Source organism: Numenius arquata, chromosome Z, assembly GCF_964106895.1.
Source record: "Numenius arquata chromosome Z, bNumArq3.hap1.1, whole genome shotgun sequence".
NCBI lineage: Eukaryota > Metazoa > Chordata > Aves > Charadriiformes > Scolopacidae > Numenius > Numenius arquata.
Window position 1 is genome coordinate 70,740,932 of NC_133616.1, and position 14,015 is coordinate 70,754,946.

General features: G+C 44.9%; 1 protein-coding gene across 5 annotated transcripts; it reads left to right on the forward strand.

The window, feature by feature from the left end:
* The first annotated feature begins 69 nt into the window (after positions 1-69).
* Positions 70-9,416, forward strand: DNAJA1 (DnaJ heat shock protein family (Hsp40) member A1). 5 transcript variants are annotated; one of them, XM_074165750.1, is made up of 8 exons: positions 70-333; positions 506-683; positions 1,805-1,909; positions 2,013-2,240; positions 3,711-3,825; positions 5,811-5,926; positions 6,500-6,600; positions 7,324-9,416. In XM_074165750.1, exons 1-8 carry the CDS (start codon positions 202-204, stop codon positions 7,540-7,542), a joined length of 1,194 nt encoding a protein of 397 aa, XP_074021851.1. In that variant the 5' UTR covers positions 70-201; the 3' UTR covers positions 7,543-9,416. The 5 variants fall into 5 exon arrangements, with proteins under 5 accessions (XP_074021851.1, XP_074021852.1, XP_074021853.1 ...); XM_074165747.1 differs by having other exon boundaries at positions 202-382; positions 468-683; positions 7,324-8,598; XM_074165748.1 differs by having other exon boundaries at positions 202-333; positions 485-683; positions 7,324-8,598.
* Positions 9,417-14,015: the final 4,599 nt, after the last annotated feature.

Sequence of the window (14,015 nt, forward strand, 5' to 3'; positions counted from 1 at the left end):
ACCCCTATTGGCTCCCCGCCCACCACAGCCCGGCGGCCGGCGAGGAGAGGGGGGTGGGACTTCCGGGGTGGGGCGGTGCCGGCTCAAAAGCGCCCGGATGCGGGACCAGCTCGGAACTTTCCAGAAAAGTCGGGATCGGCGTAGGGTGAGGAGCCGCCGCGGGGTGCGGGACCGCCCGCTGCTCAGGGGCCGCCCTCCGCCATGGTGAAGGAGACTACCTACTACGATGTGCTGGGCGTGAAGCCCAACGCCTCCGCCGAGGAGCTGAAGAAGGCCTACCGAAAGCTGGCCCTGAAGTACCACCCCGACAAGAACCCCAATGAGGGCGAGAAGGTCGGGGACGAGACGGGGCTGCGGGGTCGGCTGCCCAGCGAGGGTGCTGATATGGGGGCTAGGGGAGCGGCGGGGGAGGGTTTGGCGGGAGCGGGAGGGTGGCAGGGGCCGGGGGGGGCCGTTTGGGGTTCCACGTCCCAGGTGTCTGAAGCATGGTATATGTCTCCCACAGTTTAAGCAGATTTCCCAAGCTTATGAAGTGTTGTCGGACCCAAAGAAGAGGGACCTGTATGACAAAGGAGGGGAGCAGGCCATCAAAGAGGGTGGCTCCGGTGGTGGCTTCGGGTCACCCATGGACATATTCGATATGTTCTTTGGCGGTGGTGGGAGGATGCAGAGAGAGAGACGAGGTAACGTGCCGTCTTCCGACGCTTTCCCCGACTTTACGGCGTGGTCGTTGGGCTAGACAAGATCAAAATCTCTGAGGAGACTGCTGTAGATGTAAGACTTTAAATAGCGCTTGATCTCAAAATCGGAGAAATCATTGTCCCTAGTCCTTAGCACCGGAAACGGGTAGGGGAGGGCATTTGATTCATACGGTGGTAGTTTGGTCTCTTGTGCATTGTCTTACGTTAATGACTAACCAGATTTAGTGTTTGGAAAGCCTTTAGCTGAGCGTAAGTCCAGCAGCTAATAGGCTGAATAGGAAGTGGAATGCTAACGTACCTTAAAATGATTTTTTTTTAACTAAGCTACTGTAAATGTATTTGGTTTTTAATTGCAAGTAACTGTATCTAAGTAAGATAGCCAAATCAAATTCAGTCTGTGAAACCTTCTTGTTTTCCTGTACTGTTCAGGGGAATTGATTTGAAGGTGCAGTAGAATGTTGCTCAGTAACTAAATCCCACTGGGAAAGACTCTAGTGTTAATTGAAATGGTTAAGAGTAGTGCTGACCCCATCACTTTTTAGTGTGGACCTGGTGACCGAGGAAAGAAAAAAGGTTTGTATGAAAATGTTGCAGTGTTGTATCAAAATACTGCTAGTAAGTCAGAACTTGTCTCCTACAAAACGAAGCCTGTGGTACCTAAAGTTCTCATTAATTCCTGAGTGTAAAAATGTAACGACTCAATTCAGTTTCCAGAAAGTCCCCTGCTGAGAGGAAGAAAGTGCTTTACTGACTCTAGGCAGTGTCTCCCACTTCCTTGTAGGAGATGCGTTCAGTCTCTGTTAAAACTGAAGTCCTGCATTATAAAACTTAAGTGTCTAAGGTTCTATGTACTTTGCTTGTGCTATCGGTTGTGCTTTCACAGAAGAGTGTCTGACTTATTCGAACAGAGAAGCATTACTGACAAAGCCATTAGAAGGGGCTATTGACTAATACCAGCGCAACAAGATAAAGCTATATCAAAACAGGATGTTAAGAGTCCATAGACTTGGTTTGTCATGACTTGAGCTTAGTGACATGGGAAGTTTACTGTTACTTGGAGTCCAGGCTTTCAAACTTGAGCAAATATCCATTTGCTTTTGCAGGTAAAAATGTGGTCCATCAGTTGTCAGTAAGTTTAGAAGATATGTACAATGGTGCAACAAGGAAACTTGCACTGCAGAAGAATGTTATCTGTGACAAATGTGAAGGTAACTGTGAAACTGAAACTAAACACAAGTTGCTTCTGGAGATTTCGGGGATTTTTTTTCTTGCAGCGTGTAACCTTTTGTCCCCAACTTTCATTCTTCTCAGGTCGTGGTGGTAAGAAAGGTGCAGTAGAATGCTGTCCTAATTGCAGAGGAACAGGCATGCAGATCAGAATTCACCAGATTGGGCCAGGAATGGTGCAACAAATCCAGTCTGTGTGTATGGAATGTCAGGGGCACGGGGAGCGTATCAGCCCCAAGGACCGGTGTAAGAGCTGCACTGGCAGAAAAATTGTTAGAGAGAAGAAGATACTAGAAGTTCACATTGACAAAGGTAAGGTGTCTTATTAAGATGAAGTATTGAACTTGGATGGACTGACTAATTTTGAATCATTAGAACTGAAGTTTTAGCAAATGCATGGTGATGTTTTGCTGAGTGACTGCAGAATATTTACACTGTAAAATTGCCTGTTGCTGCCTTTAAAAAGTAGGAGACTTGGTTTTGGCAACATTGATTACTTCTATGTTCACATCTAATACTTGTGCACATAACTAAAAATGAATTCTGAAACATGCTGTATTGTAAGCGGTGAATTATTTTTGAGCAGCCTCATAAGTACAAGTCTTGGTCAGATACTGGACCAATTTAAATAAAACTCAACACTTGTTGGCTCAGCTTGCCTAATGAGTTTTGCTTGCCTGTAGGAAAACCCCGCAGACTCCGATCACTTCTACTGTGTTTCAGTGTGAAGGGGAACCAGGTCTGCTATAGTAATAGGGTGCAGAGACAGTGCTAAGCCTCTCATGCTTAGAGCTCTGTTTGCTATGCAACCCTGACAGTGCTGCTCCATGCGGGTACTCTTTCCCTGGCAAAATGCATCTCAGTACACAAACCCTCTCAGTGACAGGAGAACACAAGAGTTGGGTGGCAAATACATCTCTGTTGGGAGGCTGCTCAAGAGCTAGTGGTAGAAGTCTCGGGAGTAGTGGGGCTTGTAAGATAGGGCAAGGTGATGAGCACGTGGCTTCTACAGACCCATGCTTGGTTATCACTTGCGACTGTTGATCTTTAAGGTCCCTTCCAACCTGAACCATTCTAGATTTCTCATTCTATGTGTAAAAAGCACCTTATGCAATGCCTGGATTTGTTTTGAACAGAGAAAATCCTACAGTAACATTATGTATGAGGGCTAGTGAGGGTTTATTATGGACATTTTAAACAGGAAAAACACTTATAAGAGTTTCTTTTCCCTTCCTTATAGAAAAACAGACTGTCAGCTAGCAGGAGGCAGCTAGAATTTATGTTAGAGAGACTTTTGTGTGGGTGAAATGGGTTTTTTACGTGATGGTTACAGTCCTGGGGAGGGTGCTTCTTGCACTCAGCAAGCACTGAGATCGTGTTTCATAAGTAGCTCTGCCACATATTTATAAAATTGAAGAAGGTGATTGGTCACTTGCTCTCAAAATGTATTTTGTATGCAGTATTTCTGTTTTGGTTTTAGTACTTGTGCATATAATGAAAGCTGTTTTCGTAACGTTTCCCTGAAGGACTTTGTCTTGGCAGATGGCTGTTTTGCCCCATAATTAAGCTTAATAGTCTTGAGACATAGTTTAGGTTGGCACCACTAAAACATGTTGAACATGTGAGTGGATTAAAAAAAATGATGAATGCTTCAAGGGAAGATCCTGATGTTCTAAGATCCAGAGATCTCCTGGTACCATCTTGTGCTCATCAAAATATTTCTTACTGCTGCTTTTCACTTAAAAAAATGAAAAATGTTTGTTCATTTGTTTTCTGCAACAGGAATGAAGGATGGTCAGAAAATTACATTCCATGGAGAAGGGGACCAAGAGCCAGGACTAGAGCCAGGGGATATTATTATTGTCTTGGATCAGAAAGACCACTCTGTATTTACAAGGTAAAACTCTGGAAGTCCTTTGTGTTAACTCCTGAGGTGCTTGTCCACGTGCTTCCCTGGTTACCACTCACCTTTTATCTACTGGAAATACCAGTAGATGGGATCACATGGCTGGAACTCAGGTGTGAGTTTGGCCAAGGAACACTGAGGTGTGCAGGAATCCTGGTACATCTAGTCATAGCCACTTGTGTTCTAGTAGCACAAGATACTCTTATGTGAGCTTTGGCAGTGGAAGGAGATGGAAGGCAAACAAAACTAGTTACAGTTACTAAGCGTTTACAAATCTTGAACTTTAAATGAAATCTTAATATTTTTAAGAGGTCTTAATAGATGTATTTGTGATTACTTCCTTGCTCTTTCTAGGATAGCATTCTATCGCTTACCTCAGAAAATTACCGTTTAGTGTAGGCAGCGGTTCATTACCCACTTGGCTTCAAGGCACAGAAAACTTTTGCTCAGGATCTTATTTATGACAAACTTACTGACTATAGCGTGCACCCTTCTGACCAAAGGTGGTTTCCCACACTTCGTTTCCTCCCTGAGTGTACTGGACAGGATAATCAGGCCTGTCTGTTCTTTCTTGCAAAAGCAAAAGTGACTCAAGCATCATTGACCATGTCTCAAGTATTTCATGTTACTGGACAGTACTGCTGGGTGTTGCAAACCTCCTTGTTTCAAGTTACTGTTTGTGGAATGAGTCTGTCTGGTACATTTTGGTCCAATTAAAAGCAGCGCTTGACATTGCACAGAAATGTGTTGCACGTGGCATCTCACTGCTTCTGTTCAGAGCAGTAACAAGGGAATCAATGGATATAGAGACACTGACCATTGTACTTGTAAATAGGAGCAGTTAGTCAAAGGTTCTTGAGAAATCTGCAGCTGGTCTGCCTGACTGTCCTGTATGGTGCTGAGCTCTGGATGTTGGTGCCAGAACTCTATGCCAAAAAACACTGAGCTCACAGGTTAAGAATCGGTTCTGTTTGCTTTGGATAAGCATACTCAGCTGATTTTTCTTAATTTCCAGTGAAAGCAGATACTGAATTAGCTATGCCAAAGGAACAGTCTGGGCCAAACTGTTTGCACGGCTACCTGGGACTTGAAGTCACAATTCTGCTGGCTTATTTTTATCCATCTTTCTGCCTGCTGCCTTCAGTTCTAGTGTCCTTAAATAACCCTTGATATTACTGGTCTTGTAGGGTTATGCTGAGGTTATGCTGCTTCTGGAACAAGTGGAATGTTCCCCCTCTCCCGTCGGAGTCTAAAATTAACTTTTCATGCAAGGCTCCTTCTAGAGAGCTTTAAAATAGGGTTAGTGAAATAACTAAGTTGTTTCAATAGCTGGAGGATTTTGTAGCTGTTAAACATGCAGTGCAGTGCATGCAGACATCACTAGCACTGCCATAATGAAGTCAGAATATGCAATTAAAAAGATTAGTGTCTCTTCCAGATACTTCTTGGTGCTTTCTAGAAGTTACTTTCGTCATAACCACAGTAGTAATTTTCATCATAACCCAGAGTGGCCATCAGCTGTTCAAACTTCCCTAGTACCAGATCTTCATAAAGCGAGTGTAACAAAATAAGGTAGAGCTAACTGATGCACTTGGGAAGATAATAATCTACACAAAGGAAGGGATTAATTGTCCAGTTGCAATGTTTAAGAGGCTGAGAGAGACCTTTTTCTTAGAATTGGAAGGAGCGGTGAAGTGAAACTGGATGCAAGTGAGCCTTGCTGTGTTTTATTTCTTTTCAATAAACACTTCTATGCTTTGGATAGCTAGACTTGATAATGGCTTTCAGCATGGTTATCACTCCTGTAATTGCTGGCTTGAGGTGCCGCATCAGTATTTATTATTCTTTATTTAATAGCCTAGACTTCTATTAAAATTGCAGTTTTATTGTCCTTGTCAAGTTAAATACTGAAGTTGGGTATTGTCCTTTGACTGCTTCTGCCTCTCTGTGACTGCTTTTGATTGGTTCTACCTTAGACGAGATGAAGACCTTCTCATGTCTATGGATATTCAACTGGTAGAAGCACTATGTGGCTTCCAAAAGCCTATCACAACGCTGGATAATAGAACGATTATTATTACCTCCCATCCTGGTAAGTGTTGGTTTGCTTTCTGCTAGAAGTCCAAGCATACAGTGAATTTAAGCTGGAGGTTTAAAGGAACAGAAACATTCCATCTTGATGTACAAGGGATGTATGCTAGTATCAAGCTACTTTTCCTAGTCTTTGCAGTACAAATCTTTAAACAAAAAAGGATTTTTGGATAGCAGTCAGCAGTAACTTCCTCTTTGCGTGATATAGTAACAGACCTTACCTCATGGACATACTTGTATCCTGAGGATGCCTCATGAGAATTGAAGGCCATGGGTCTCTGAAAACCACTTTTTCAGCCTTGGAACTGATGGAGCACTTAATGAATTTGTAAGTATACTTCCTTTGGGAAGCATAATACGGTTACAAGAATTTAATGTAGACATCAACCTGCTTTCCTACTCAGAAGTTACCAGGCAGTAAGTCCCTGTTAGACTACTACCTCTTGCTGTAGCTGTCTAACCATGATATAGGTGGTTACATAAATACTGGAGGGAGTTAAAACTAAAGCTGCTTCTGTTGCCTGCAAGGATCCCTTCTTATTATTTTGGTCCTTTTTTTTTTCTGTTTTTTCAGGCCAGGTTGTCAAGCATGGGGCTATTAAGTGTGTGTTGAATGAAGGTATGCCAATTTATCGCAGACCGTATGAAAAAGGACGTCTGATCATAGAATTCAGGGTAAGTGGATCAACTTACTTCCATGGTACAGTTCAGCATTGAATATCCATCCAAAATTTAACCTCTAAGCATTACATTAATCACGAAGAGATACCAATTATTAGATGTCCTGATTTGGTATTTGTTTTTGACGATGGTGAGAACTTGTAATCCATCAAACAGAATTACGGTTCAGAACACAGAGAAGACTTCTAGAACACTCTCTGCTGAAAGTACCTTAAGTGCCAGAATTTTTTTGGATACCTTATGAATTTCCATTTGCTTGGCACATTCCTTAGTGTCTCATCCTGTAGGAAGGATGAATGAGTAACTTCCCCTGTGCTGGAGCAAAGGAGCAGGCTGGAAAATGTGGATCTCTTCTCTGGAGAGAAGTTAATGCTGGGAGCTGTGGCAGCAGGCTCCATCTGCTGCGGTTTTAGAGGAGATTCAGCCATATCTCTAATGTTGATATGCCCTGTACTTTGCTTCTAGGGTGATTCCAGAGGACAGCCTGAGACAGAAGAAATGTTGTGTAAGAATTGGTTAAGTTGCCAGAGTCAGAAGCTACATTCTTGCACGCATTAAAAAATAGCCTAGTGACTTACATATTTTCTTTTTTTTTTTAAAGCACTGGGTTTAAGTCACCTGTGGTGATAAAGCTGACTTTGGCAGCTATTTGACCTGTAGTGGGATGGAAAAAAGTCAATTCAGGCAGAATTCAGTAACCCCAGTTCTTCATTTCAGGTGAATTTCCCAGATAGCGGCTTCCTCTCCTCAGATAAGCTGTCTTTACTGGAAAAACTTTTACCTACAAGGGAGGAAATAGAAGAAACTGAGGAAATGGAGCAAGTGGATTTAGTGGACTTTGATCCATCTCAAAAAAGAAAACACCACTATAACGGAGAAGTCTATGAAGATGATGAGCATCACCCTCGAGGCGGTGTTCAATGTCAGACATCGTAAATGGGCCAGTGATAACTTGTGATGCTTGTTTTGTATGCGTTAGTGGATGAGTGAAGGACTACAAGCCGTTCACCCTCACTTCCTGCTATTTGTTGTTTTACCCAGCCACAGTTGTTTCTAAAAGCATAAATAAACTAAGTAATTAAACTGACTTTGCAATTTGTATACAGCTCCAGGATGCAAACTCAAATGAAGTTGATTGCACTTCACCCCTGCCTCTTGGTAAAGAAAACTCCGTTATCCGCTTGTCTTTTATTCCAAGCCTTGTAATTCCTGTACGTATGCAATTGCCCGGGCTTAAACTAAGATTCTGTGGTGGTCTTTTTAGGAATTCTAGTTCTTATACTCTGTTAATAAAGTATGCACAAGTACTTATTCATGGTAAGATACGGTTAAGTTTTGTACCAGTTAGGATAACATGTTAATGTTTTGGGCTTTTACTGGTGTTTATTCAATAGGGACTGGCTCTAATGCAAGCACATAATACCTGAAGCTGACAAGGTTGTGGTCAATCTTCACAGGCCCATTAAAGCCACGCCATCCACAGGCTCTCTGAAGCTTTTGCAGTTGAGGTCAAATAGTCCCTCTGCCAGCTTTGAACCTGACCCTGGAGCTAGATGTGAAGCTTGCTTTGGTTCATCGCTGCCTGCCCTGTGGCTGCTGTTGCGCCATGCTGTGTATAGAGCCAGTGGTTGCTTGGCTGCTGCAGGAGCTTCCTTTGCTACCATGCATGAGTGAAAACCCCCAGGCTTTATCAGCACACAGGCGGTTGGGAATCTGTCAGCCTGCTGGCATGTGAAGCTTGACTTCCACCTTGACTACTGAAATCAGATACCCCTCGGTGGCCTGTCGTGGCAAGCAGTACCAGCCACGTTGGTGGGCACATGTGAACCTGCAGAGGAGAGAAACTTGCTGTCAGTGAATACAACCAACTGATGGATCTAGGATGTTCTGAAATTAATGTATTGTGTGCATTTTAAGCTGACTCTTGAAAATTCTGTATGAATGTTCTAATTATTGTAGATGAAGCATTTCCAATATAATTACAAAATTGTTCATTGCCTCTTTTCTTAGACCAGATGTTAGTTTAAAGACACCACCCCCTTCTTTTCAGACAGCTATTCACAGAAAAATCTTAGCAAAAAACTTGTTTCAGAAAATATGCTGAGAAGACAGGTCCAGATTTAACCTCTAGTGTGGTAGTTCGGTCTCGTTGCACCATCTGGCTTGGGACAGCTTACACTTTTCATACTGCTTTGAAGCAGAAGTGTCACGAAGAGAACTCCTGTTTTCTTCCTGGAAATAGCTGCTACATGACACTATGCCTGTTGTAACTTGAATATCTGGGAACCATTAGTCTCAGAAAACATCTCTGGTTCATGTGTTAACGGGTTTCATTTTATAAAGAGAGCTGGTACCACGGGTTTTGTACCTCAAATGTCATTCCCTTTCAGGCACCTACAGAAGGGCGATCCCCTCCATTGTTTCACCTATGTAGATTTTTTTCTTTCTTTGTCTCAGCAGGAATAAAATCCTGTGGGCAAATGGTCTTCTAAATTCTACTTGAATGATCTCATCAGCAAGCTGTGCAAATGTGAGGGACAGGAGCCCTGGCTCTGTCAGTAGGACAGTTTGGCTGAGTCGAGGGGAGGAAGAGACAGCAATCCCACCTCTGGCTGGGGCTGAGACTCCTGCACAGCCGTCCTGAGACAAAACAGCACTCAAGTACACTACCTTGTTCTCGGTTCAGCAAGCACCCCTGTTTCTTTTTTTCCTTAACCACTGGATGAAAGCAGCTAGGGGCAAACCAAGCTCATTGCAAGTGCCTTGAGGATGGCAGCAGGGTGTTATTTTGCTTCAGGTGACTGTGTATTAAATAAAAACACATTCCATAGCCTTTTTTTTCCCCGTGGACACACACTTGTTTGCCTTTTACCACACCCATAGTTGCATCACACAGTTGAGGTGATGTTTCTATTCTTGACTTACTCTCGGGACCACGGTGGCCAATTCTGCTTCATGCTTGGCAACACCACAGCTAGTCCAGGGGGTGGACCAGGTCTAAGCTTCCAGGAGGGTGGCTGAGAAGCCTTGGCAGAGCAGCCAAGGGAAAGATGCTACTACTCATGGAGGAAGGGCAGCAGAAACACCAGTTTAGCATTCTGCTTTGAGATAAGCTAGTGACTTGGCAAAAAAGCTGTGTCCCAAAGAAATCTGCTGGCAGCAATAGAGTAAGGCTTCAGCAAAAAAGCACTAGCCAATGAAGGCAAAGAGATAGCAGAAAGGAGAACCCAGCCCTTAGACCTTCAAGAGAGATATTGAGTACAATGTATGGGCTCCTCCAGGCTGCTTAGTTCTCCCGTGGTACTCTGGGTATCGCACAGCTACAGCAGGCAGCTAAACATGTTCTTTGCCTCTGAAAAATGAAATAAGACAATTTTTTCTGACTACTTCTTGTTCCTCTCTGTGGGTTAGTTTCCCATGTTGGGGAACAAAATGAAAATGGAGGGCTGTAGAAACTGAGGGTACAGTAGCACAACGCAGCTGCTTCTGTAACTACCAGCGTAGTAACCCAACCTACCATGACCTGAGCTGATGTTTGCAATTGCTTGTTGTGTTTCAGTTTCAGCAACACCAAATTCACATCATCAAGCTTATAGTCTAGTCTATCACGATGATTCTTTCCACAGCGCACCAGGTGTCTAGGGCTTGTTTTTTTCCCCAGAAATCTAGCAGCTCCACTACACCACAGGTTTGCCGTGAAACTGAGAACGCCCACTGCAGGCTCATTTAAGAGCCTGCTCTGCTTTTTGCTTCTGCCTGTAAGACTTGCAGGCCCTAACTGTCCTCTCCTCCCTGTGCTTTGCCTACCTGCTACCCAGCAGCAGTGCAAGAAGATCCGCTCAGCCCAGGGGAGTAAACTCAGCGGTCCCAGCTCTGCTCAAAACTTGCAGTGTGACACAAGGTCGACCGAGCCCTATTCCCTATGATGTTTTCATTAGCAACTTAATCTGGGAAGATATGTTCCTGCTTCCGTTTGTGGTTCATTGGTGCTCAAAGCATTAGTAATGCCCTCTGAGAGAAACAAGGTTTGACTGAAACCATACTTTTCCAAACCCACAGATAAAGAAAAGCCAGGTTCCATGTTTTCTTAGGAGGTAAGATAAACACTACTATAGTGCCCACAGAATGGGAGGAACTTCAGCCACCCTGATATCTGCTGGCAGGACAACACAGCAGGACATAATCAATCTGAGGGTTCCTGGAGCGCATCAATGAGAACTTCCTGACCTATGTGGTAGAGAAGCAAATGAGGAGAGGTGCTCTGCTGGACCTTGTACTCGCCAACAAGGGGCTTGTTTGGACTGTGAACGTCAAAAGCAGCCTTGGTTCCAGTGACCATGAGACGGTGGAGTTCAGGATCCTGAGTGGAAGGAGAAGGGTAAAAAGCAAGCTCTCAAGCCTGGACTTCAGGAGAGCAGACTTTGGCCTCTTCAGAGATCTTCTTGGAAGCATGCCATGTGATAAGGCCCTGGAGGGAAGAGGGAGCCAAAAAAAAAGCTGGCTAATATTCAAGACTCAGCTCCTCCAGGCTCAAGAGCAGCCCATCCCAGTGAACAGGAAGTCAGGCAAAAATACCAGAAAGTCTGTGGATGAACAAGGAACTCCTGGCCAAACTCAAACACAAAAAGGAAGCATCCAGAGAGTGTAACCAAGGATGGATAAGTTTGGAGGAACACAAACACATTGTCCAAGCACCCATGGATGAAGTTGAGCTAAAGCTCAACTGCAGTTGAATCTGGTCAGGGACGTCAGGCACCAAGGCCTTCTATAATTACATAAGTGGGAAAGGTTAGGTAAAATGTTGGCCCATTGCCAAATGAGATGGAACACCTGCTTACACATGGACAAGCCTGAGGTACTGAATGCTGCCTTTGCCTCAGTCTTACTAGTACCACTGGCCTTCAGGAATCCCAGTCCCAGAGACCAAGGGGAAAGTCTGGAGCAAGGAGGATGTACCCTTAGAGGAAGAGGATCAGGCCAGAGAAGGCTTAAGCAAACTAGACATACGTAAGTCCATGAGCCCTGATGGGATGCACCCAGGAGTGCTGTGGGAGCTGGCAGATGTCATTGTGAGACAACTCCCAATCGTCTTTGATCACTCATAGCGACTGGGGGAAGTGCCCGAAGACTGGTGGTGGAAAGCAAATGTTGCTTCTGTCTTCAAGAAGGGCAAGCTGTATCCAGGAAACTACAGGCCCATCAGCCTCACCTTGATCCCTGGGAGAGTGATGGAGCAGCTAATCCTGGCAACCATTTCGAGGCACATCAACAAGAAAATCATCAGTAGCAGCCAGCATGGCTTCACCAGGGGGAAGTCATGATTGACCGACTTGATAAACTTTTATGACTGGCCTGGTAGACAAGGGGACAACAGTGGATATTGTCTACCTAGGCTTCAGTAAGGCCTTTGGCACCGTCTCCCATAAGATCCCTACAGAGAAGTCGTTGATGTATGGGATGAGCAGTGAGGTGGACTGAAATCTGGATGAATGGCCAAGCCCAGAGGGTGGTGATCAGTGGAACAAAACCTAGTTGGAGGCCAATGACTAGCAGGGCACCCTAGGGGTCAGTACTGGCTCCAGTCCTGTTAAACACCTCCAGCAATGACCTGGATGATGGGACAGCATATACCCTCAGCGAGTTTGCAGATGACACAAAACAGGGAGTAGCTGTTACAAGAGAGGGTTGTGCTGCCATCCAGAGGCTGGAGAAATGGGCTGACAGGAACCTTGACAAGTTCAACATGGGGAAGTGCAAAGTCCTGCACATGGGGAGGAACAACCTCAGGTACCAGCGTATGCAGCTGAGCAGAGAAGGAGCCTGGGTATCCTAGTGGATACCAAGCTGAACATGAGCCAGCAATATGCCCTTTTTGGAAGGAAGGCTAACGGTATCCTGGTTGCCAGCAGGTCGCCAGAGGTGATCCTTCCCCTCTCCAATACCTGGAATACTGTGGCTGATTTTGGGCTTCCCAGTGTAAGAGGGACATGGACATACTGGAGAGAGTCCAGCATCGGACCACAAAGATGCTGAAGGGACTGGAGCATCTCTCCTGTGAGGAAAGGCTGAAAGATCTGGAACTCTTCGGCCTGGAGAAGGCTCAGGAAGCATCTCATCAAGGTATATAAATACCTAAAGGGAGGGTGCAAAGAGGACAGGGCCAGGCTTTTTCCAGCGGAGCCCAGTGACAGGACAGGAGGCAGTGGGCACACACTGAAACACAGGAGGTTCCCTCTGAATGTCAGGAAACCCTTTTTCACTGTGAGGGTGACTGAGCACTGGGCACAGGTTGCCCAAGGAGGTGGCGAAATCTCCAACCCTTCCAACCTTGGACATCCTGTGAATAAAAGCTTCAGAGAACACTTCATTTGTTGATTTGGCTTACAAAGCTTCTCATTTGGGAAGGCAGAAAAGGCTTTAACCAGTTGGCAGCACCAGGTGCCTGCTCCCAGACAAGCACATGCTATTTCCTGCCCGACAAAGCGGAGGCCGTATCAGAGTAATTTGCTACTATACGGGGAGCTGTTTTATAGGCCAAGGGACACAAGAAACCCAAGGGGTCTTCGTCATCTCATTTCATAACACAAGCAGCACCCATTTTAGGTAAAATTGTTATGCTCCCTTCACTTCAGCAGCATCCATCTGCTTGTATCTTGCTCCATGAGGAGCCAAAGAATTCCCACATACAACTACTGCTCTGCCCGAGACAAAGCATTTAGCCACCTTTCTCCTTAGGATTCACCTAAAGCCTGCCCCCCCTGACATTCAGATCCAAGTTTGCTCAGCCTGTGTTTCACAGGTCACCAAGATCCAGAAGGTTGTAGGGTTTACAGAGAGTCATCCAGTGAACACACTGGAGCCCACATCATCAGCAGGAACTGGAGATGGAATAACCACACTTAAGGACTCGCGAAATCCATGCAGACACTAGGCAGGAAGTGAAGAAAGGCTGTACTTGAAGAGCCCTTGCAACTGACTTTCACCACCATCTTTCCTATAAATCTCTGCAACGTGTTTTTTTTCTCTTCTCAGGCTGAACACTGACATTACCAAGCTGTCCCAAATCAGAGGCAGGCCCTCCCACCCAAGCTCCCGGTTCAAAATCCTCAGCAACGTGCAGAATCAGGGATTCAGGGGGGCTGGCAGGCACCCACGCAGATTGTCTGGTCTCTCAGACCCCAGGAGAATTTGGCTGCTTTGTAAGACATTCACAAAGGATCTTCTCCTTTCGAGACCAAGTCTTCAGTTTTCAGCCGGTCTCTCTAAATCTTACTGGGGGATGCAAGGGAGGGTTTGATTTTTCTTTGCAGACAGCAAGCAAGACTACACCCCATTACCTACAGGCTCACGTGTTACTTGGACAATAAAATTTAAAAAAAAAAAAAAAAAAAAAAAGTTACATCCACCAC

Bases quoted from the DNA above. Each gene is read 5' to 3' on its own strand.
- DNAJA1 (XM_074165747.1), top strand. From the start codon at position 202: ATGGTGAAGGAGACTACCTACTACGATGTGCTGGGCGTGAAGCCCAAC. The intron at 5,927-6,499 runs GTAAGTGTTGGT...CTGTTTTTTCAG, and splicing joins TATTATTACCTCCCATCCTG to GCCAGGTTGTCAAGCATGGG. The intron at 6,601-7,323 runs GTAAGTGGATCA...TCTTCATTTCAG, and splicing joins GTCTGATCATAGAATTCAGG to GTGAATTTCCCAGATAGCGG.